This window comes from Capricornis sumatraensis, chromosome 8 (genome assembly GCF_032405125.1).
Source record: "Capricornis sumatraensis isolate serow.1 chromosome 8, serow.2, whole genome shotgun sequence".
NCBI lineage: Eukaryota > Metazoa > Chordata > Mammalia > Artiodactyla > Bovidae > Capricornis > Capricornis sumatraensis.
In genome coordinates, this window is record NC_091076.1 from 88,096,844 (window position 1) to 88,120,810 (window position 23,967).

The 23,967-nt window shown below is 50.4% G+C and overlaps 2 protein-coding genes and 1 long non-coding RNA gene across 4 annotated transcripts; 2 read left to right on the forward strand and 1 right to left on the reverse strand.

Moving 5' to 3' along the window:
• The first annotated feature begins 9,190 nt into the window (after positions 1-9,190).
• Positions 9,191-11,317, forward strand: HOXB3 (homeobox B3). 2 transcript variants are annotated; one of them, XM_068976741.1, is made up of 2 exons: positions 9,191-9,648; positions 10,485-11,317. In XM_068976741.1, the coding sequence occupies exons 1-2, from the start codon at positions 9,201-9,203 to the stop codon at positions 11,315-11,317; spliced, it is 1,281 nt and encodes a 426-aa protein (XP_068832842.1). In that variant the 5' UTR covers positions 9,191-9,200. The 2 variants fall into 2 exon arrangements, with proteins under 2 accessions (XP_068832842.1, XP_068832843.1); XM_068976742.1 differs by having other exon boundaries at positions 9,191-9,636; positions 10,530-11,317.
• Positions 11,261-15,027, reverse strand: LOC138083108 (uncharacterized). Its single transcript, XR_011145162.1, has 4 exons — positions 14,955-15,027; positions 13,205-13,276; positions 11,725-11,777; positions 11,261-11,311 (listed from the first exon to the last, which is right to left on the reverse strand). It is a non-coding gene; the product is annotated as an uncharacterized lncRNA (long non-coding RNA).
• A 1,711-nt stretch (positions 15,028-16,738) lies between these two features.
• HOXB2 (homeobox B2) lies at positions 16,739-18,816 on the forward strand. Its single transcript, XM_068976743.1, has 2 exons — positions 16,739-17,120; positions 17,882-18,816. The coding sequence occupies exons 1-2, from the start codon at positions 16,739-16,741 to the stop codon at positions 18,562-18,564; spliced, it is 1,065 nt and encodes a 354-aa protein (XP_068832844.1). The 3' UTR covers positions 18,565-18,816.
• Positions 18,817-23,967: the final 5,151 nt, after the last annotated feature.

Genomic DNA, 23,967 nt, shown 5'->3' on the forward strand with positions numbered 1-23,967 from the left:
TTCAGGAGTGGGGTTGGCACTCAGTTGTAGGGGTGTAAGCATTTAAATTTCAAGAGGAAATAGTCTGATTTTGGATGAGATGGTACCCATTATTATCTGAAATCAGTTTATGACTGCTTATTGTTACTCACTTTTACATCAGTACACAGAGAACCACAAATTGTCAGCTCAAAAGGGAAGATCATTTAGCCCAAGCCCTCCCCTCCATACATGTGATCTGGCTTTAGGGATGGGAAAACTGAGGCCCAGTGAAGTCTGCTTCAGATCACACAGCCAATCTGGACCACCTGGAATCCAAGCCTCCTGACTCCCAAACCTATCCTTTATGTACGACTTCAGGCAAGCCACTTCCTGGCTGTGGACCTCAGTTTCTCTATCTTTGGCAGTGGCAGCATTGGACAGGACACTCCCTGAGTTCTTCCCAATTCTGACCTTGAGTAACTCTCTAGTGCTTGGGAGCGACTCCTTTTTGTTGCTCCTGGGGTTCTGTGGGCACCTGAGTATAGAAGTCACTATGTGCATGCATATTTGCAGTATGCATGAAGTTTGTATATGTCCAGAGAAGTGCATGGTTATTCAGACTGACTCGAGGAAATCCACTGGAATCTGGACTATTCCTCCTCCTGAAGGTGTCCTTATCCTCAGCAGAGGAGAAGCCCAAGCCTAGAGCACTGGAGATAGAAGGCAGTGGGAGGGGCTAGCTGGCTGGGTTGGGCCAGGATTGGCATTTGAAGGGGAGCTAGGGAAGGAGGGGCTCAGCCTCAAAGAGCAAAGCACTTTCTCTGCCAGGATTCGGAGCTGAGGCTGGAGTTGTTGGGAATACAGCTTTTGAAGTCCCTCCAACACCAGCGCAGGGACCAAATTATGGTTTCAGCATTTAGATCTGAGACAGCAGACCACCATCACCACTCCCAGCCTCAATTTGCCCCCCTGAGCCTTTGGACGCAGGGGTCCATGGCATTACACCAGGTCTCCTCCCAGGGAAGCCAGGACAGAAGTCCTGCAAGGTGGATGACCCCTGTCTTCTTGCTCTTATTTTCCATTTCTTCTCCCAACTGGGAAAAAAAAAAAGATAAAATTCAAAAGAGGTGGGGTCTTCTCAGAAGTGTCCTGGATGTGAGAAGGGAGATTTCTTGTAGGATCAGGGATATGGGGAGGCTAGCAGAGGAGGGGCGGCTCCGGACTGCCTTAGGAAGTGTTGTCAGGGATATGAATTCTGGTGGAAGAAGTGGGAAGAGAAGAGAAACAAATTCATTTTGGGGGGATTCTGGAAATCAGAGTTCCTAGCCAGATAATCCTGAGAGGAAATAGTCTGTTTTTGCCCCAGACTTCTTAAAGTCTCACCCCAAACCCTGTTTGAGAGAAAGAAAAAAACAAAAGGGCCAGCAGGCCCAGATTCTGGGCCTATCCCATTCTGACTTTGGAGTTTTATATTTGGAGGCAGTTCTGGAGGCCTTCCACTGATTGGTCATTAATTGCGTGAGTTATTGTCTGCTAAACAGAGGTCAGTGGGAGAGAGGCATCTGATCTGTCAGGAGAGACCTGCGCAGTCAGTCCCTCGCAGCAACTCCCTGGGTCGTGTACCTCCCTTGGCAGCGTCTCTCTTCCTTCCCCAGCAATCCCCCGCCAACCCCCCAACCCACCCCTGACCCCAGGCGCCCAGCTGTCCAAGATTTGCCCTTCTCCTTCTTGCCTTGCCCACCTTTTGTCTCGACATCCACAGGGGTGGGGTTTGTCAGGCCGGCACAGAGCTTCTAGGTGAGGCGGGACCCCTGATACAGTGGAGCTCAAACCCAACTGGGCGCTGCCGCTCACCGTCTTGGTCCACGGGCGTAGGGGCACTGGCTTGGCCTCCTTGCTCACTGAGCAGACTTTGCAGACCCTTATGGGAGCCTTGTTTTGTCTTCCTCTGTTTCTTGCCCCCACTCTTGGGGTTAGGGGAGAGTTCAGCTCAGAATTTACTTCAATTTACTTCAGTCTTGGCCTTTTTCTTCTTTGGATCTTGGCTTCTACTGAGCTGGGTGTACACCGGCCTCCGCCCAGGCGCGAAATCTTCCTTCCTCTGCCCCTTTGTTCCCACCAGCTCAGGCATCTTAGAAAGGTGGGAGTTGGGGATCCAAATACCAAGAGCGATTTGCAGTAGCATTTCCCATTTTCTAGCCCCCATCTTTGAAATTTCATTAATATTTAAAAGAGATGGAGATTCAGGTGTGTGTGTGTGTGTGTGTGTGTGTGTGCGTTCGTGTGTACTTTTCACGAGTCTCCGAGGCCACAGAGTTGGCCAGTGAATCTGGAAGAGTGTGGGACCCGGAACCCAGACAGGGCCAGAAAGAGATTGCTAAACGCCTCACCACCCCCAGCCCCAGTGCCAGGTCCCGGCTTCTCAGGGAGCCTGGGGGGGCAAGTCAAATTTGGGGCTGGCTGAGCTGGGTGCTAGCCTGGGGCGGCGGTGGGGAAAATCCCTTGGTCATCCCAAGGCTGATACCAGAAATCGATTTTAAAGGAACCAGGCAGTTTGTCCGTATTGAGAGGAGAATTTTCGTTTGTTCTTTGATGATTTTTTGGGCGCAGAAGGAAACAGACATCTCCGGTGGCCTCCAAGCGTGCCCCCCACCCATGATTGCTCAAGGGGATTTTAAGGGCCCGGTGTCCGGGTACTGGGCATGGATTAGGAGTGGGGGAGTAAGTGGCCTAGCTCTGGGGAAATAGGAAAGAATGTCTATGAAGGGGGGCATTTTCTCTGATTTTTGCCTTTATTATTAATTTCTAAGGTTTCTGTGTCTTACTCTTTCTCTTAAAATTTTTAAAAAAATTTGTTTCTCTCTGTCTCACACACACATACACAGACACACACAGACACACACACGGTAAGTTGCCCAAGTTTCCCCACTTGAATCCAGGAGGAGATTGTTCCCTCTTCTCTCTCTAGTCTCCCCCTAAATTATGACTTCACTATCAGGGATGATAAATCCCTCTCTCCTCCTTTTCCAGACCTCAAAGTCTTCCCTCCAACCCCGCTGGTGTTTCCTACCCTAAGTTTCCTGCCCAGGCTCCTCACTGCCCAAGTCTGTCCCTTGAAATTTGGAAGGTCTCTAGCCTGCAGACGTACCTCAGACGAAAAGGGTACCCTGGAGCTGCCATTCTACCATTCATCCCCCATCCTCCCAGCCCCCAAAAGGGGCTCTCTGCCAACCAAAAATCTCCGGAAAGGAATAATAAAGTCCAGAAGGAAACCAAACTGGGATCTAATTGTGTCTCAAGCATTTGGAAGGGGCTTTGCTCTCAGAATTACTTAAGAAGTCCTTACTCCATTTCTTACTGCATTTGGGGGCGCATGTCCTCTGAAAATTTGCTCCAGGTTAGCTTTCTTCCTCGCAGCCCTCTTTTTCGCTCCCACTCTCCTGCACTCCATCTCCTTGTGTAGCCAGAAGGGACCACAAGAATCCAGGCTCAGAGCGGGGAGGGGTCCACTGTTGTGTCTGGAAAAACTCCTCTGCCCTTGGCTTAGCTCCAGGCTGATCCTCTTGCAGGCTGACTGGATGTCCCTGGGTTCTCTCTTACTCATTGGGGCGAAGCCGTGCAGGTCCCACAAGTGACCAGATCCTCCTCTCATCTTAACTTCACAATGACTCTCTCTCTAGTGGCAGTAACAGCTAGAAGAGTTGGAGGGTCTGAGGTACATTCTTGACTTTCTAATGTGGGAGGGGAAAAGATCCAAAGGTGCTGGTCTCTTAAACCTCTAGAAGCCTCGTGAGTGAGTCACTGACCCACCAGGCCTAGAACTACATAAGGTCCAATCCAACAGGTCTCCAACTAGGGTCTGGAGATCTCAGGACAGACTCTTTGTAGCCTTGACTGCTTTCTCTAAGGGTCCTGGCTTGAGCCCCAGCAGTGGGTACAGCTTGGGTATTTTCTGTTCCTGATACTAATAAACATAGAAAAATGGCTTCCACCTTCCATCTTCACCTCCCCACAACCCTCAGCCACCAACTCTCTAGGCAGGCATTAGGATCCTAGAGACCTCACAGTAGGAGGAGACTCTTCAACCGGTTCCTTGCTGGAGGTTAGGAAGGCCAGAGTCCCCTTCTCCACTCCAATTCATCAGGGCCCCAGGAAACTGGCTGTTCCAGCCCATGAAGTAAGCCTGACTTAGTGGGCCTGAAAGAAGTGGGGACTGGAGGAGGCCAGGGGCCACACCTTATGAGAGTAGACAGTAGGACCCTTTCTCAGCCCAAAGCAAAGCCAGTGAGTGGGGAGCTATGGGGTGTGAGGGAAGCTTTGCTAGACACCGCCACCCTCTCCTGGAAGGGAGACAATAGCTGGAAACCATCTCTCACCTTTGTTCTCCCAGTCCCTTCTCTCCTGGTCCATCCAGATGGGAAAAAGCAAAAGCCAAGGATTCTAACCAGGACATCACAGGGTAGTAGCTGGCTCTGTCTACGCAGAGTTAAGAGAACAAGTTTTCCAAGCTGCCTTCGTATAAAAGAGAAACTGCCAGACTTCTATTTTATCCTCTAAGCCCGGAGTCAGCAGTTCTGCCAAGCTGCAAACACTCCTGCTTTTGGAAAAGTCCTGGTGCTTTTTTTGTCTTTTTCTTCCGCCAGGAACGGCTCTTCCCCACCCCCGCCCCAAATCTGCAGACACCTACATTCTTGCCTCCTGTCTTCCTCCTACAGGCCTCCTAAGCCTTTCCCTGCCCTTCTAAAACGCACTCGAAGACAACTTGAGCTTTTGTAGTTTTCCTCACTTGTTTCAAGAGTCCTAAATCTTGCAAGAGCTAAGAGAAGTAAACAGATTTGTTCTGAACAATAATAATAATAAAAATAACTACCCTCCATCTCTTTTGCCAGTGCATTTAAAATTAAGGCATTTTGCTGGTTCTTCGAATCTTCTTAGAAGTACAAATGTCCTTATCACCTCTTAGCCCCTTCTGCCTATCCGGAGGTGAGAATCTTAACAGAAACTTCTTCGTGAAGTTCTTACAGCTTCTCTATTGCCAGCAGTGTCTGGAACTCAAGCTAAACACAAGGTCTTCCTTTTGTCACCCTCTCCTCAACCTCCCTCCCCTACAAGATGGTCTGGATTTTTGAAATAATCACTCACCGCTTGTTGTCTGTTCTCAAAAATGGGAGGGGGCTTTTGAAAAGAAAGCTCTGGTTCCCCCCACCCCAGGTTGGAAACCGGGCCAGATTTGTGGGGAGAGAGGAGGAATAGAGGGTGTGGGGGAGAGAAGAAACAGACTGCTGAGACTCAGCCACCAGTCCCGCAAGAGTGAAACTACTTAAAAAAAAAAAAAGAAAAGTCCTAGTGTTCCCACTGCAAATGAATGCAGAGGGGCACCCAGGAACCATCCCCCCACCCCCGCAAGGCCAGGGCCTCCCAAGCTACTCTCTGCTTAGACAGAAGGGTTTACTAATGGTGGTGGTGGTGGTGGTAGTGGGGAACTGTGAACTCCACCAGTTTTGCCTTGTCTTTGAGCTCCTCTTCCTCACCCACCAAAATCTGAATTTAAAAATTTACCTGTCCTTAAAAAACAAAAACAAAACTTAAAAGCTCTACCTTCTTTCCTTTCTCACTCTTTTTTTTTTTTTTAAACTGGGGGGGGCGTTCAAAATACCCCCCTCCCCCATTACCACCATCACCTTCCTTCCTTATCAGGCATCTAAGCTTGCTAAAGGGGGAGAGGTGGGGGTGTGTGTGAGCTTGTGTGTGTGTGAGTGTGTGTGTCTGTGTGGTTTTTTCCCTGTGCAAAAGCAGAGGCCATTGTTACGGAGAGTAGGGCGTACCAGTCTTATAGGGCAACCGCACTGTGGCGGCTTGGCCGTGCCGGAGCCTGGAGCTGGATTCTCGGCGAGCTGAGCCGCCCGAGCACCTTTCGGTCTTCTATTTTTTTCCCGCTCCCCTACCCCCTCCCTCCTGCGCACCCCCGCTCCTAAGCCGAGTGAATTGAAGCGGACGCCGAGCGGCTCCTCCGGCCGGTCTGCCCCTCGGGCTCCCCAGCCGGGGTGGCTATTGGGGAGGGGGGCGACGCCGCTTTAAACAGTGGTCTTTTTTTCCTTTGCCTTCAAGGAGGGGAGATTTCTCGCCTGCCGCTCGCGCTGGGGCTCGATGTGAATATATATTATGTCTGCCTGTTCTCCCCTCGTCGGTGGCTAAGGTAAGCTGGACTGAAATAGGCTATCAGTTTGTGAATGGCGGAGAGTATGTCTCAATGATTTATGGCCCATATGACTCCAATCTCGGTTCAAGAAGAGTTCACAAGCTTTAAGCTTCCTTCCACGCAGCGACTCTCTCTCTCTCTCCCTCTCTCTCTCCCTCCCTCCCTCTCTCCCTCTCCCTCTCTCTTCCTGCTTCTTTTCTTTTCTCTTCTCTTTTCTTTCAGCAGCCAGATCTGGACTGAATTTTCGCCCGGCTGCTAAGAAGAGCCTAACCTTTTTTCTCTCTTCCTTTTTTGTTCTATTTCTCTTCTATTTTTTTTTTTAAGTCCTGGAAGGTGGCCTAGCCCCTCTCCCTGGTCTTCCCAGCTATTGTTACTCTCCCAAGCCTTTTTTGGGGGGGTTGCTTGGAAAAGTGGATTTCTTGGGGTGGCTCACCGCCCTTCTCCAGTGAGACCCTGGGGGGAAGCCGGGAGCCACTGTCTCCTTCCCTCCCTCTCTCTCTCCCGAGAAGCCAGATGGAGCCTGGATTTTTTCAACATGGAGGCAAGGGAAATAGATGTGTTTGGCTTGGTAGAACTGCACCCCACCCCCCTTTTCCTGGATCCCCAGGTTTCGGATCCCCTCCAAACCTCTCCCTCTTCTCACTGTCCCATCAGCCGGGCCTCTGTGTGCGCCCTCCGGCCGGCCGGGCCTGGCAAAGTCCCCGTGTGGAGTTGCTAAGGCGCCTTTTAATTTAGTTACCTTCAGCGCCCAAACTTGCTGCTGCCCTAGGGCTGGTCCTCGGCCGGGTGTGCTGGGAACCTGCCGCTGCTAACCGTTTCTGCGTCCTGAAGGCTTCTCTTCGCCTCCTTGGGCCAACATAGCTTGTCGCCAGGCACCATGGCAGCAGCAGCCGAGACAGCCCGGCGGCGACAGAGGCAGCCAGGGACTAACTCCATCCACAAACCTTCCCGGCCCTTTCTGGCTGCCGGTGGAGCCTCCATTCTTTTCTATCACGCCTCTAGCTTCTTGCTTCCCACACTCGCCTGGCCTCGTTGCTGCAATGGTTTGCGAGTTCATTGCATGGGGAGCGACAGGAATTTCGGCCCCAGGCGTCTAGTCAAATTATTGTTTTATTATAACTATCATCATCATCATCATCATTACTGCTGTAACAATCATTTAGACTAAATAAAGCCAGGGCCCAGCCAGCCAACCCCCTCCAACGTTTTTATTTCATTCTCTTATCTATTAATAACAAACTCAACTGATGCCTGTTAATTAATTCCCCCTTCAACCAGGGCTGCTCCGAAGCTAATTTTGGTTAAATCATCAGAGGCTAATGGTAATAATAATAAAGGGATTGGGTCAGCCTGGTCAATTGAACTCCAGTTCTCCTCCCTGGAAGGACCTCCTGCTTTGCAGACCCCTGTGTGTTTCCCAGAAACAAATTCTTCCCAGAAACCAATCGGAACTCAGAGTTACCTGGCTCCCTTTTGAGTATAAATCTGTGCCATTTAGAAGGGGATTTATGTGTGAGAGGGATTTCCTTCACCTGGACTCCCTTTTTATTTTCCTATTTTTAGTTTTCTTTAGAGTTGACTAGCTGGGCTGAATGAGATTTAACTAGTTCAAACTCATATGTCAGAAGATAGGGTCAATCTAAAGATTCTATGAAGAGTGATGGTGAGGAGTTGAGAAGATATTTGGTGAGCTAGGGGGTATGTAGTCAGAAGTTTCGGAAGAAATACACAAAATCCTGTGACAGCTTGAACCTTTATTTTTCTAGCACACTTTAAAAAGCCTGCATTAAACTAATGATTTTTTGTTGTTGTTGTTGCCTCAAAGAACTTCAGTAAACAGGGGCACCCAGTTTCCAGCCCAGATAATATTGCTTAGATTGCTGTGTTTACTTTCTTTTTTTTCTTAGGGAAAAAAATTTGTGTTTTAGAAAGCACTTTCCCATCTCTTTTTAGAAAAGTCCAGCAGTTACCTAGTTTCTTTCTTCTTTTCTTCTTTTGGAAAAATCAAAGGAAGCAGACTGTCAAAGAAAGGGTGGGTAAAAAAAATTATGCCTGATGAAAAAAAAGAGAGTGGGGGAAGACCTAGCCAAATGGTCACAGCACCAACCAGTCCCACCAAAGAAACAATCCTGTTCCATTTGGGAGCCCCATGGGGGCCGCTGGCTTCGGGATCCCAGACTTGGTTAGCAAACACTCAGACTGGAGGTGGTGGTACCTGCAGCCAAGGCCATGGAGGCCGCTCAGTTCCACTGGCTCTGGAGGTTGAAAATCTTCAGGAAGTTTTGGGTCAGGCTGCTGCTTCTTGAGGTGGGAGGGTAAGGACAGGCTCCCTCACATCAGAAGTTTCCCTGCTCAACTTGCTTCTTCCTGCTGCCTCTTCCAGTGATCCTCAGCCTCAGTATTTTTTCTCCAGGTTCGACTCTGCTTGGATGAAAGGAACCTAGATGAAGGCAAAGGCAGGAGGCCTCTCAGCTCAGAGGAGGGTGTTGATGATGCTTTTATTTTGGAGTTCCCCCCCTTCAGCCACCCTATCCCAGAGTTGGGGGGGGGCAGGTGCAGGGAGAGGGAATTAAAGAGGTCAGGGGCTAGTAGGCAGGCAGGAGAGAAGCGATGGCCCTTGCCATAGTAAGATTCTATATCCAGGCAGTTCCCAAAGGAGTGGAGTCCTTATTTTTTTAAGTGAAGATGAAAACTGGTGGGCTTTTTCTTTTAAAATTAAAGCACTGATGTAAGAAAAATCCATTTCAGGCCAAGCAAGTGGCCTCAGCATCTGCTGTGAAGATGTTGGGTGGGGGAGAAGAAAAACCCTATTGATGTCAGTTCCCTTTTCAGTTCCTAAGATGGATTCGAGCCCCAGTCCTCTTCTCCCCGTGTCTCTTCTCTCACCCCGCAGGTCAACCACTACGAACAGATCCCGGGAGGAGGGGGGCAGAAAGGGGGGGGTCCGGCGTGCCACGTGACCCCAAGGGGTGCCAATGTCCGGTCGTGAGGGTATCTGGCTCTTGCAAGTTGCCACCTACCACCAGGGCCTCGCCCAGCGATGCAGAAAGCCACCTACTACGACAACACCGCCGCCGCACTCTTCGGAGGCTACCCCTCATACCCTGGCAGCAATGGCTTCGGCTACGACGGTCCCCCTCAGCCCCCCTTCCAGACCACCACGCACCTGGAAAGTGACTACCAGCGCTCAGCGTGCTCGCTGCAGTCCCTGGGCAACGCCGCCGCGCACGCCAAGGGCAAGGAACTCAACGGCAGCTGCATGAGGCCGGGCCTGGCCTCAGAGCCCCTGCCGGCTCCGCCCGGCTCGCCCCCGCCCAGCGCCGCACCTACCAGTACCACTAGCAACAGCAGTAACGGGGGCGGTCCCAGCAAAAGCGGCCCCCCCAAGTGCGGTGCCGGCTCCAACTCCACCCTCACCAAACAGATATTCCCCTGGATGAAAGAGTCGAGGCAAACGTCCAAGCTGAAAAACAGCTCCCCTGGCACAGGTACCGGCTCTCTGGCTTCGTCGTCGTCAGCTTTTGTCCCGGCCAGGAATGTCACTGTTATTCTAGCACCCAGCCCTTAGGCGCCCAGGCGGCGGCGGCAGCTACGGAGCATTTCCCGTACCCCCACCCCCCACCTGGCGACCCGTGACCCCGCCAGCACCCTCTCCCTCCTGCCACCCTCCACCTGAACTTCTGAGAGGTCCAGAAGGCCAGGTGCTCGGCCTCAGCCCTTTGCAAGGCCGCAGAGTCACGAGACGCTGCCAGTAGACGCAGAGTCGTCAACGATTGATTATTATTAAGTATTACTACTGTGGATATTAATCACAATCGCTCGGGCGGCCCGCGGTCTTGGCCTCCAGGCATGGCAGCCTCTTCGCCCCCCATTTTCGTGCCCTGCCCAGAATGTCCAGACTCGCCCAGGAGCTCTCCTCAAGCACCTGTCTGGGCCACAGGACCGGGCGCGGTGGAGGGCGGAGGAGTGTCTTCTACACCTGGAACTAGGGATAAGGGGGGAGAAAGCATGTGCGAGAAAATCCAGCCCTAAATAAATGGCCATGCGGCTCTGTCTGCGTGACATGATCAAATTTTCATAAGCTGGGGCAGTGAGAGGAGAACAGGTCTCTTAATAAATGCCACTATTATAGAGTGTTCGCTAATGCGGCGGGTGGGGGCGGGAGGCAGTGGAGAGGAGGAGGCGGGGACGCGAAGGGGAGGGCGGCGGGGCCTCCGAGTCCAGGCCTGGATTTATTAAGAAACGATGCATTCAATTTCGGCGTGTTCAGTAATTATCTTTTATTTCATTTTCTCCCCTTCCCACCCCTCCCCCTCGGGTCCAGCGGAGGGCTGCGGCGGCGGCGGAGGAGGCGGCGGCGGCAGTGGCGGCAGCGGGGGTGGCGGCGGGGGAGGGGACAAGAGCCCCCCGGGGTCTGCGGCCTCCAAGCGGGCGCGGACGGCGTACACGAGCGCGCAGCTGGTGGAGCTGGAGAAGGAGTTCCACTTCAACCGCTACCTGTGCCGGCCGCGCCGCGTGGAGATGGCCAACTTGCTGAACCTCAGCGAGCGGCAGATCAAGATCTGGTTCCAGAACCGGCGCATGAAATACAAGAAGGACCAAAAGGCCAAGGGCCTGGCCTCGTCTTCGGGGGGCCCCTCCCCCGCCGGCAGCCCCTCGCAGCCCATGCAGTCCACGGCCGGCTTCATGAACGCCTTGCACTCCATGACCCCCAGCTATGAGAGCCCGTCCCCGCCCGCCTTCGGCAAAGCCCACCAGAATGCCTATGCTCTGCCCTCCAACTACCAGCCCCCCCTCAAAGGCTGCGGCGCCCCGCAGAAGTATCCCCAGACCCCGGCGCCCGATTACGAGCCTCACGTCCTTCAAACCAACGGGGGCGCCTACGGGACGCCCACCATGCAGGGCAGCCCCGTGTACGTGGGTGGGGGCGGCTACGCGGATCCGTTGCCGCCCCCTGCCGGCCCCTCCCTCTACGGCCTCAACCACCTTTCCCACCACCCCTCGGGGAACCTGGACTACAACGGGGCGCCCCCTATGGCCCCCAGCCAGCACCACGGACCCTGCGACCCCCACCCTACCTACACAGACCTCTCCTCTCACCATGCGCCTCCTCCTCAGGGTAGAATCCAAGAAGCGCCCAAGTTAACACACCTGTGATGGGAGAGGGAGGGCTGAGGGGCAGGTCCTGGGATGAAGGAGACCCAGGAGGGGCGGGGGCTGTGGAGTTGTGGGGTGCAGTCGGGAGGTCTGAAAGAGGAGGCAGGGAGATGGCAGCCAAGCTTCCCGGGAAGAAAGGGCCTGGAGCTCCTTCCCCCTCCCCCTGGCCTGAGAGGCTGCTTTATAAGTCCTGCAGCTCTTGTTTAGTCTGCCTGCCAACCCATTGGAAAGGAATCTACAGCAGATTGGAGATGACCCCATCAACCCTAGGCCTCCAGCAATATCCAGTTGGAATTCCACCTTAGGGAGTCGGGTAGAGGAAGAGGAGATAGGGAAACAGGCAAAGAAGCACATTTTAAAAAACAGACAAGATGGCTAGGCCATCACCAGCCAACCAACCAACTTACCTTCCATGTGGTTAATTCCCCCAAATCTTGATTTTTCTTTCCTGGCAATTCTCCTTAAAAAAAAAAATTTAATACATTTCAAAACCAAGGGCACAAAGCATGTCCCCCTCCCACTTTCCTGAATCCTCAGATTTCTTCCCATGATAGGAGAAGGTTGATTGGGCACTCCCTCCATTTCTAGTCCCATATTTTTCTGCTCTAGGACGTTAATATCTATACCCCACCCCTATCAATTACAGTCTTCAGAGGGCTCAGGGATGGTGAGAGATCCTGAAAGAGCTGTCTATATTATAAATATATATATATTTTTTTCTTTTATGGCAAAGCTGGGAGGTGAGGGCAGGCAAGTTGTCAAGACTAAAGGTTTGCCCATTCTGCTGTCTCCCATCACAGCTCCAGGTCCATCCCCCTCACTCCACAGAAAGCAGTCGGTGACTTGAGGTTCTACACTTCTCTTTTCTTCTGTTGCTCTCTTAACGTGAAAACAGGGTATATTTTGACAAACTGTCCCAGGCGGGGGCTGCAGCTGGGCCTGTGTGCCTTGCTCAACCCTGGACAGGACACTTTTGTTGCACTTAGAGTTTACATTTTAATGGATATTAAAAACAACTGTGAGAGATGCCTGGGCCTGCAGGAGTCCAGCATTGCTCAAAAAACGTGTGTTCTAGTGAACATTTTCATATATATTTATTGGTTATAGCTTGTTAAAATATTTTCTTTTTTTTTTATTTATCCCCCTACATTATGTATTTATATGAGGGAAAAAGGAAAAAATTGTACTTTTTTTAGTATTGTTATAAAGGACGTTGTGTTCCCTGTCATGTAAAACCAGCTATTTTAGTTATTGTACTCTAGAAAAAAGCTATAGATTTATGTTAAACTTGTACTTATGAACAATTGTAATTAGTTCTAAAAGGCATGAACTCAGCTCCTAATTGTCACTGTATAGTCCTGAATTTGTAGAATTAGAGTTAACTCCCTCTTGGAACTTTCTTTGTCCTTCTGTAGTTACTTTTTTTCCTTACTTAAAAGGGTTGTCTGTCATATAATTCTTGAATAAACTTTCTGTTATCAATTTTATCTTGTCTTGGTGGTCCAATTTAGATAGCAGAGCAGCAGGCTGCTGACTGCCAGATTTCCCCAAGGGAAGAATGGTGAAGACCCTATCCTGGCCTTTTTATGCTCCCCTGCTCAGGGCCCTACCTCCCCCATCTGTGTCTCAGGTTTATTTGGTTTTTCTCACCCAAGCTTGGAACATTCTGCCAACTTCTTAAGATTTAAGTAACAAGTCTGGGGCGAAGGGAGACTAGAGGACTCTCTCTAGGTCTTTTCTGTTTGGCTTCTTCGCCTCTCAGTTTTCCCTCATTGATTGACCTTTTTTTTTTGTCTTTTTGCTTCTTTGGCCACAGCCTCCCCACTGTCCCCCACCCCCCACCCCATCAACAACAACAGAAATCTGGCCCATTACTGCTTCTTCAACCTAAACTTCACAGTTCTCTTCCGGAGCTACAAAGAAGTCGTCACGTGACCCGAAGCCCAACCACCATTGGGTCTAAAATGAAAACAAAGGAAAATGATTAATCTTAAAAAATTCTGAAGCCTAGACTTCTCAGGTCAAACCTTAAAACTAAAGTGAAATTAAATCACTAAATAAAACTCAGGACAGAGGGAGAGGAGGCCTGTTTGATTTCCCCCGCCAGGGTAAGGGGAGAGGAGGAGGGTGGGAGAAGCTATGGATCCAAGCATACATAAAATGGTCCCCAGGCTAATGTGCTGCTCTGTTTCCACGATCCTTGGGAAAACTTCATTTCTTACTCGTGGTTCCATAAAAGTTTTATCACATTGGAGCGAGGATAGAGAGGGTCTGTCAAAGATGAAATGTCACCGCCGCATCGCTGGAGCCGATAAGAGCTAGGAGACAGGGAAGCTGAAATATGGAGCTAATTCGTTGAAAAGAGAAGCGATGGCTGCTTGCTGAAGAGTTGCATAATTCTAATTGTAAGCGATGCTCTAGCATTGCTTAATTAGGAGCATATATTTGGTGGTAGAGATGGTGGGGGGTGGGGGGGGCGTGTCGGTGAGAATCGTTCCAGGCCCTCAGCCTTAAAGCCAGGGCTGATTTTCATTTTTATGTTGTATCCTGGCAGTCCAAGGTTAGTAATTATAGCCTTTATGCAACAATAAATAACAATAAAAAAGCAACCTGAATTCTTCACCCCACCCCCCACACCACCACCAAGTAGGATTTTAACTGGACTAGGCTCATCCAAGCAGCAAGCAATTTAGCACTGGGTCAAGCTATAATTTAAAGGCATAAGAGCGTACAAAGTTTGATTGGGATCAAATAACGCTCAAGGGTTTTTCTTTCTTTCTCTCTCCCTCTTCCCTGAATAACATTTTCTGAATGGTGTAACTAGATGAAGCGCCTTGTTTGGCTCTAGATGTAGAGTGGACTGATTATTTATCTAGTAGGAGAGAGGCAGGCCAAGTCAGAAAGTTTAACTTGAGTTTGAAAAACAGAGCTTTGGCTTGAAATTGGAATTGCAAACAAGAAAAATAAGGGCCACCTTGACTTGGTGTCCTCCTCTCTTCTCTCTTAAGAGATTTCAGCCCCTAGCTAAGCAGCCAAAGTCGAGGGGAAAATATCTGTACAGTAAGAGTCACAGCACAACAGGGGGGCGGGGAAGCAGCGACTCTGGGAAGGAAGGTTCTCTTGGCCCCTTTTAACACCCAAGTTTTCTGCTGTTCTCTAATCTGGCCGTAAAATCTGTCAGCAGGGTTAGAGAGAGCCGTATTTCCTGCAGGGACAGCCGGAGTTGTTGCGGAGAGAATCGCTCAACCCTGCAGCCAGCTGGAGAGGCTGTGAAAAAACTTCCAGGGCTTCTCAAGGGGGTGGCCGGAGGGAGACCCCTCTTAGGCCTCCTGCACAACCTGCAGACAACTACTCTTCTGTGCCTACTCCCCACTTCCACCCCCGTCCTCACCTCCAAGTGGCAAAAATTACTTTCTTTGAAGCCGAGCTGGACACAACCGTCTCTGGCTAGTTTGCCCAGTTTTTCAGAGCAACTCCCTTGGATCTGAGCCCTCCAGAGCCTGCCGCCCCCGTCCCTGCAGCCCCCACGTCCAGCTCCCCCTTTTTCCTCCTGGCTCTCCTCCACCCCCACCCTTCTCCTCAGATTCCTCTATCCTTTTTAAACACTCACCCCCAACCCACACGGATGAATACTTACCACCACCCACGCGGCTGTTACACTGACACAAAGTTTCTAGTTCCAGCTCCCGGCCGAGTTGCCATTTCTCTGCTAACCAGCCTTCTCCTCCTTGCTCGCTGCCGAGCAAGGAGGGGGAGGGGAGGCCGGAGCCGTGGGAGTTCTCCAGAAAAACTTTCCACCGAACCCAGCGCCTTTCCTCTGTCCCCATTTCCCATCTGTTTCCTTGCTCTCCCAGAATCACCTTTCTCTTTCGCTAACACCCCCCACCTCCAGGCCTTTTAAAGGGATGGGGAATTTCGGCTGTTCCCTCTGCTTTCCCAAAGAGCCAAATTCTTTGATGCCATCGGAGGGAGCTGTCAGGAGGCTAAGATTGATCGCCTCATCTCCTCTCGGTCCCTCTGACCCACTTATTTAAAAATCTTACCCCAGATCGACTTTTCATTTTCTGCTTTGAGATCTAGTTTCCCACCGATTGCTTGGGGCTGTGAGTCTTGTACCCATTCCCTCCAGTAAATTACAGCACTCCCTAAAGTTCATACTATCTTGAACTTCTGAAAAGAAATAAAAACAACAATTTCCCCAGGGGCTAGAAATGAGATATCATCTTTGATCATTATTTTTGCACCCCCTCCACAGAGAATTCTATCTTGTTGGGGGTATTTATTTATACATACATACAAAGACGAAAATGGCAAGGGCATTCCTGTAGGGGGGAGTACCCCCTTCCAACACATTGGCCTGAAGTTTGAGTTCTTTAAGTCAAATTGGGAGCTACCTTGGTTCTTGATTCTTGTTCCTGTTCCTGGATATAGATGCAGATACAGGCTTGAGGCTTGAGAGGGTGCATATGCATCTTCGACCCTGTCTGCTGGGGTGTCATAGAGGAGCCCGATGCCTCCAGGTGAGGAGGCAGGTAGACATAGGGGCAGGGGCAGTGCTGCAAATGCTGGGCAGAGAAGGGAACCGAGACTTCACAGCTCCACAGGCCAGAGGCCCAAAAGGGCTTCTCACTGTCTATCTCACTCCTCTGTGTCAGCCTAGGAGTGCTTGTCTATTTTCTAAGATTTATCTGTTGCTTTTGGGGGGTGGGTTGGGGATAGTGATGCTGATGATTGTAAATCTCTTCTCTTCCTTATTGCACTGTAACACAGACCTTTCCCAAAGGGGAAAACCTCTTTCTACTACCTCTTCCTCCCATATTGAGATCCTCACTCAGCTTTTTTTTTTCCCCCGGGGTGGGGGCAGGGAATGCTGCTGGCCTTATAAAGAAAGCTTTACTGTATTAAAAATATTTGAAAAAGAGGAAGACTTCTCCCTTAGGTTCTCTTGTTTCCTGGGTTCCAGAACCTCCCCTCCTCTGATGGGGATGAAGAAAAGGTTCCTTTAGCTTTTCTGGAGAAAGCGGGGCATGGGGAGCAGGCATGTAGGACTGGGGGGCTCATGGTGTCCAGGTCATGGTCCTCTAGAGTTTTTGAATCAATTAAAGCAAATAATGCTCTGTTTTCTACCAGGCCCAGACTAGTGATTGGCCAAGGCGGGTCCCGTGACCATGAATTCCCTGCAATTTCGCTGGAGTCCTGGGTTTAATAGAGAGAGTCCCCATACGCTTGTATTTATCAGCAATATACAATTATAAAGACCCAAAATTAAAAAAAAAAAAACAAGAGAGAGAGAGAGAACAAAATCTTCCCCTCCCAAAATCGCTGCATCACACAAACCTGGGGGGGGCAGGAGGGGGGGTCCCTTCCGATCCTCCCTCCTGACGCCCCCCCAGCAGGCCCCCTCCCCCACCATTGAAAGCCATGAATTTTGAATTTGAGAGGGAGATTGGGTTTATAAACAGCCAGCCATCGCTCGCCGAGTGTCTGACTTCCTTCCCCGCTGTCTTGGAGACATTTCAAACTTCATCAATCAAGGAGTCGACATTAATTCCTCCTCCTCCTCCTTTCGAGCAAACCTTCCCCAGCCTCCAGCCCGGCGCCTCCACCCTTCAGAGACCCGGGAGCCAAAAGCGAGCCGAAGATGGGCCCGCTCTGCCGCCGCTGCCGCCGCTCCCCGCCGCCCCCCTGGCCCCCGAGTTCCCCTGGATGAAAGAGAAGAAATCCGCCAAGAAACCCAGCCAATCCGCCGCATCTCCCCCGGCCGCCTCCTCCGTCCCGGCCTCCGGGGTCGGATCGCCGGCAGGTCGGTAAGCGTGATAGGGGTTGGGTTGAGGGGCAGCTAGAAAAAAAGGGGGAGAAGGAGCGATGGGGGAGGTAGAAAAAGGTGTCAAGCCTGTTGGGGTTTCTTGCCCCCGTCGATTCCAGGGACGAGAAAGCAGAAAAGATCGTTGTGGTTCAGGCCTGGCCGCTGCCAGCATTTTTTTTTTCCTTTCCCTACAGCAGATTTTGGAAGCTGGTTGGGGAAGAGCATCTTTTTCTGCCAGGAGAAAAGGATTCGATTGAGGTTTCACATTTAGCTGTGTGGAGGAGTGTTGGATGGGGTCGAATCTGGAGGCAGGAAAAGATTCAATCCCATCTACTCAAGCTCTAGGAGAAGTGGGGGAATTTGAGAGCTGGGGGCTAGGGAGGAGAAGAGGTGAGGAACAATCTTTCTTTATGAATCCTCTCCCCAGGCTGAGTTGGAAAGTGCTGAAATGAGGGATCCACTTGGAGGACCTGGGAGGGACTCTGAGGTTCTGGGGGCGAAAGGGAGCCGCTCCCTAACCCCTGCATGGTCCGTGGGCGGCTCTCTGAATGCTGTGCGCTGACTCTGGCCGGGTCTGGCGGACAGAGAGGGACGAGAAAGAAGGCAAGAGCCGTGGGAGCGAGCCGCTTTGGTAGGCGGGCAGGTCGGGGGTGCCGCAGACATTGCTTTGAGAGGATGGGATAGTCTTTCATTTCAGCTGAGTTGAGGTTGGGCTGAGGACACGGCCCGCGTTGACGCCCAGCCCGCTTTCCCCGCAGATGGGCCGGGACTACCGGAGGCCGCCGGCGGCGGGGCGCGCAGGCTGCGCACCGCTTACACCAACACGCAGCTGCTGGAGCTGGAGAAGGAATTCCACTTTAACAAGTACCTGTGCCGGCCGCGACGCGTGGAGATCGCGGCCTTGCTGGACCTCACCGAAAGGCAGGTGAAAGTGTGGTTCCAGAACCGGCGCATGAAGCACAAACGGCAGACGCAGCACCGAGAGCCGCCCGACGGGGAGCCAGCCTGCCCCGGAGCGCCGCAGAACACCGGCGAGCCAGCCGAAGAGCCTGTGGCTAGCCCGGGCCGCCCCTCCGTATTGCGGGCCTCGCGAGCAGCCTGTTGTCACCCGCCCGAGGTCGCGCAAGGGCTTCCGGGCGCCTCGGGCCCACGGCCTTCGGCAGCTCGCGTGGAGGGCGCAGACGCGCGGAGCCCGGGCGGCCCCCTGCGCGGGGACGGCGGACGGGAGCCCGAGCCGTTGCCAGAAGACGCCTTCTCGGAGCGGCAGGATTCGCCTTTTTTGCCCGACCTCAGCTTCTTCGCGGCCGACTCCTGTCTCCAGCTGTCCGGAGGCCTCTCCCCTAGTCTCCAGGGCTCTCTGGACAGCCCGGTTCCCTTTTCCGAGGAAGAGCTGGACTTCTTCACCAGCACGCTGTGTGCCATCGACCTGCAGTTCCCTTAATAACCCGCTTCCTTCTCTCGACCCCCGGCCCCCCTTCAGCAGCCTGTGGGGAAACCCAAGGACCCCCCCCCCCCGCGCCAAGTCGTACGGACTTCTTTATGTGTTTTGCTAAAATTCAGGTATTATTGAATTAGCGTTTAATCCACCTCCTTTCTTCTCTAAAATATTGGACACACGGGCGTCTTTTAAAAATTACACATTAAAAAATCCGTTTGGTAGAGTCCTTCCAACGAAATCTCAGGAATAATTAAACTCTGGGGAAGGGGGGGTGTGTGCTTTCTTAAAAAGAACTAGAGGAACCTATTTTCCTCTTTTTTTTTTTTTTTTAAGTTTTAGGCCGTAGATTATTTATTAAAATCCTTTACTAATAGGAAAAGGGGAAAGTATTTATTGTACATTATTTTCATAGATTAAATAAATGTCTTTATAATACGGAAACGAGTTAGTGTTTGTGTTGGGACCCAGTCCCTTTCCTCCCCGCACTCACTAGGCCAGGCCGCCCTCTCTGTCTGTGTCTCTGTCTGTCTCTGTCTCTCGCTCTGCCCTGGGCCGGATAAGTCCGGGTGGTACAAAAGGGGCCCCTTGGAGGAAGAGGGTGTGCCGCCAGCTGAAGTGAGAGCAAGAAGAGATCTCAGGCGCGGGCTTCACAGTCGTGGTGGGAGGCGTAGAGGTTCAGCTAGATTGGGAGGGTCCCTAGGGCTTCCTAGGCTTCTCGCCTCAGTGCCCTAAGCGGAATGGAGGCTTTTTTTCCAGGACGCAGGACGTCTGGGGAACCCGAGGTCTAGGGGTCACGCGCAGGGCCAAGGAGTGGAGTGAGGTCGGGGGTTTTCTTGAGAAGCAGGGTCCCGTACCCAGGGATGGTCACTGGCCTCCAAGTGGACAAGAAAGGAGGCCGTGTGGAAAATGTAGCGGGAGCGGGTCCCTCAGTCACCCTAAGGCTCCTGGGGTCGGGAGGAGCGTCCGAGAAGCTGCAGGGCGACAAGCTCCGGGAGGCCCGGGCAGCGTTGGGAGGCGCTTGGCTTGTATGGAGCGAAGAAGGAGCGAGGAGAGCGGGAGAGAGACAGGGAAGCCAGGAAGATGCTCAAAATGGCGCTGGGGTCGGGAGGTAGGGAGGGGAAGGAAGAGACTGTGGCCGCCATGACAGCTGCCTCAGGATGCGCGCGGCCAGCCCCGGGACCATCCCCGCACCCACCTTCACCTTTTTGGACCATCTCGATGCCCGTGAAGACAGGGGGCCCTGTCTCACGGGCTACTTTTTTGTTTTTGTATTGTTTGAAATATCAGCCCAACGGATGCTGAGGATGCGAGACGGACAGATGGTCCGCGAGGGGGTCGGAATGGGAGAGGGTGAATGGCGGATCTTACTGGCTGGGTCTGCCTCGCCAAATCTGACTTTTGATCCTTCGCTCTGGGATTTGATGCCCGGCCAGAGCGTTCTCCAAATGCAGACCTACCTGTCTTTGCCAACAACTTCATTTGCCGTCTCAGCACTATTTCCTATCCCTCACCGCACCTTAGCAGGTTTCTTGCAAACCCAGTAAGCGGGAGGCAAGGATCGATCTTTCCACCTGCCTCCTGGTTTGTTCCGGGGAACGTGGAGATTTAAAGGGCCCTGGAAAGCCATCCATCCTCCTTAGGTTTATTTAATATTTCTCGGGCTCAGAAACAGACACCGCAGGGCTACCTCCCCAGCAGATGCTGCTGTTCTTGAAAAGCAGCTTATTCCCGGACCTCCCAGACTTTCCCCTGAACCAGCAGGATGGGGACTTGGAGTACCAGCCACTGAGAGGCAACAACTGTCAGGAAAAGCCAGGAGCCCACATAGGTCGTGACATACAGGACTAAACAGACCCCTGCATATTTTTTTTTTTAATCTGGTCTTTCACTGTGGGCAGTACATACATCTTATTCAGCTGGAATTTAATCCCTTAAACTGTCTTAATATAGAATTCATCTCCTGCATTAAATAATCTTATGCCATGTTAAATTGCACTTATTTCTTTCATAAATAAATTAATATAGAACAATTAGATGTATATTATAATAATATCATGTATCTTAGTTTATTTTCCCTCATAAAATATATACATATGAAATAATTTCAATATATTAAAGTAATAATACAGCTTGTTGGCTTGTGTGTTTATTTTCCCCATAAATAAGTGAATATATAATATATTAAAACCACACTATACATCTCATTGGGTTGTGTGTTTATTTCTCCATAAAATATGCCTATAGGCAATGTTTAACCCCTTTAAAATCACAGCACATAACCATCTGTACACCAACAAAATAAAACAGACATTTCAGCTGGAGTTTTGATTTCTATGGACAGCCAAACTAGATAATTTGGTCTAATTAAAAATGCTCTTTCAGCTATAGCAGATTGTTTACAAAGATGGAGAATACCAGAAGGATCTTGCTAATTGCCCACCTTTCAGCTTTCTTTGGTCAAAAGGAGAGCACACTTCATCAATGCCAAAAATACAGGCTCTGCTCCGTTGGAGAGAATTCACCTCCTGGAATCACAGTTTGGTCTGTAATACTCAAGGGCCTCTGAGGCTCCAGTTTTCTAAGAGACTTGCTCCTCCATGGACCAGCAGCATCAGCACTACCTGTGGGCTAGTTAGAAATGCAGACTCTTAGGCCGCACTCCAAATCTACTGAATCAAAACCTCAATTTAGCAGATCCCCAAGTAATTTACAGGCATACTAAAGTCTGAGAAGTACTGCTGGATCATAGTGCCACCTTGCTTCCTGCCTTCCTCCATGTTTAACAGTTTTTCACCCACTTTATCGGGTCACCTCCTTCCAATCCTCCCCACCCCAAATCAGAGACCCAAAGGGCCCTGAATTTTAGCTTCTGCCTGAGGCTGCATCATTCCTGAATCTTCCCTGCCCAACTGAGTGGGAGTTGGGAGGCCCAACCAAAGGCTCAATCTACCTGCTTAGATCTAAGTACTTTTTGCATCCTGGGGGGGAGAAACAACCAATCCAGGAAATCAGAAGGTCCAGTATTTCCCTTGCTTATTAGAGAGGAGTTAGAGCTGTTTTTACAGGCAACACACAGCCTGTTTCTCCTGTCTCCTGTTCATGAAACTCACCATCTTTGAGGCCACCAGAGAAGAACAAAGAGGCAAGGCATTTATAAAAAGAAATGACTTCTCCTTTCTGTTCCATCTGACTTCAAATTCAAAGGAATGCATGGCAATTTAGAATTCATAAGGGGCCAGGACTCAGGGTGCCTAAGTTGTGTTCTAAGTTAGCTCCTTCTGTTTGTTTCATCTCTAGGGTCATCCTTTTTAACCTGAGTTTTCCAGGCTGGCTATGGAGAAGGAAGGCAAAGAGAAGGGAGTTCTTAGACAAGGCAGCAGACTGCCCCCTCTCAGTGGCAAGTTAGAGGGCAGTGCCAGGTGGCTGCACTCAGTTATCCCATCCTGATGTGGTATGGCTCCTCTTAAGTGGTCTGTAGGACAGACTGGTTATAAATGGGCTGTGCTTGGGGTGGGAAGGCTTCAGTGCTGTCCTGAAAGCTGCTGGTCAGTCTGCCCTACTCTTGGTGAGTCATTGTTTAAGAAGAATGGCCCATTAATATTATGGTGAAAGCAAAAGACCGTTAGATTGAGAAATTATTTGCAATCACTCTAACCCTGAGCCATTACATTTTTAAAAAACTTGTGCCTGGGTAAGTCTCTTCCCCTTTCTGGACCTCAGTTTCTCCAACTGTAAAATAAATGGAAGAACTAAATGACTCTAATATTCTCTGCATCAACATATGCCAAAAGTATATTCATTAGTCTTTACAAACAATGTATCACGTATTTATTATAGTACCTGGTGTCAGGTGCTTTTAAATGGAGGTGGTGACTTTTGATGTCTGATGATAACCCACTTCACAAGTATCTGGTAGAGCCATTTTAATGAATTTTAATTTGCCCATTTACACCAACAATCATGCCCCAAGCATTATTTAAGTGAGCAGGGAGAGAAATCTTTTCAACAAGTATGTAATTAGCTGTAGTGCTGTGTGCCAGGTGCCAGGTATTCAATGAATATGAGTATTAAGAAGTGGGACATTTTCTTAAAAAAAGAGGCACCAAACTTCTTTGCCATGATGTACTAGACTTCATTTTTTTTAAAATTATTTTTAAATGTTTATTTATTTATTTAAGGGCTTCCTAGGTGGTGCAGTGGTAAAGAATCTGCCTGCCAGTGCAGGAGACACAGAAGACACGGGTTCAATCCCTGGGTCAGGAAGATCCCCTGGAGTAGGAAATTGCAACCCACTCCAGTATTCTTGGCTGGAAAATTTCATGGACAGAGGAGCCTGGCAGGCTACAGTCCACGGGGTCACAAAGAGTCAGCCATGACTGAGCACATATGCATTTTGGTCACACTGAGGCATGTGGGATCTGAGTTCCTGGACCAGGGATGGAACCTGTGGCCCCTGCAGTGGAAGCACTGAGTCCTAACCAGTGGGCTGCCAGGAATTCCCAGTGTACTAGACTTTAAAAATCCCCTTTGGTCAGTGTTTATCTGGTTGCTAGGGTATTAGAACATAGGTACAAATTATGGGTCTCCCTAAATAGCTCTGCTGAACCTTCTCCCCATCTTTCCTTCAAGTCTCTGACAAACACTCAATGGCCCCACTGTACATCCTCCTAAAATATGCTCTATCGAATACATGTCCTCAGTTTGCAGAAAGTAGACTCTTGGGCCCTACATCAGTCTCTCCACCTGTTGCAGCTAATGTGGCCCAAATCCTCCATTGACCTTTCCAGCCCAGCTCTGCCCTCCTGCTCCCTCCTCCTCCATCCTTCTTCCTACTCAGAAGCAGATATTTGGTGCCTGAAGGAAATATAGCAAATTGCTTCCTCCTCTGAGGAGAGAGTCAGCAGTAAAAATGCCTTCCTAAAACCTGTGGACTTCCCTGGTGGCTCAGATGGTAAAGAATCCGCGTATGATGCAGAAAACCTGGGTTCGATTCCTGGTTTGGGAAGATCCCCTGGAGAAGGAAATGGCAACCCACTCTAGTATTCTTGCCTGGAAAATCCCATGAACAGAGAGGAGCCGAGTGGGCTGAAGTCCACGGGGTTACAAAGAGTTGGACATGACTGTGTGGCTAACACACAAAACCGTCTCTAATTCCTAACCCCCACAGAAAAATCACAGTCTGGACAGTCATTTGGATACAAATTCAGCTCAATCAGTGTTCAATAAAGTTTCCAATGTGGATATTTTGGCCACAACCACTACACCTGGATAAGCCCAATTAAGTAGAAAATTATTTCAACTCTTCATGTCACTCTAATCTTTCCTTTTAGCAAGATCTCAACTCTCTGACTTACTTTTCCTTCCAGATGAAGGTTTACATCCTGTTCTGACATCACAGAAGTCAGA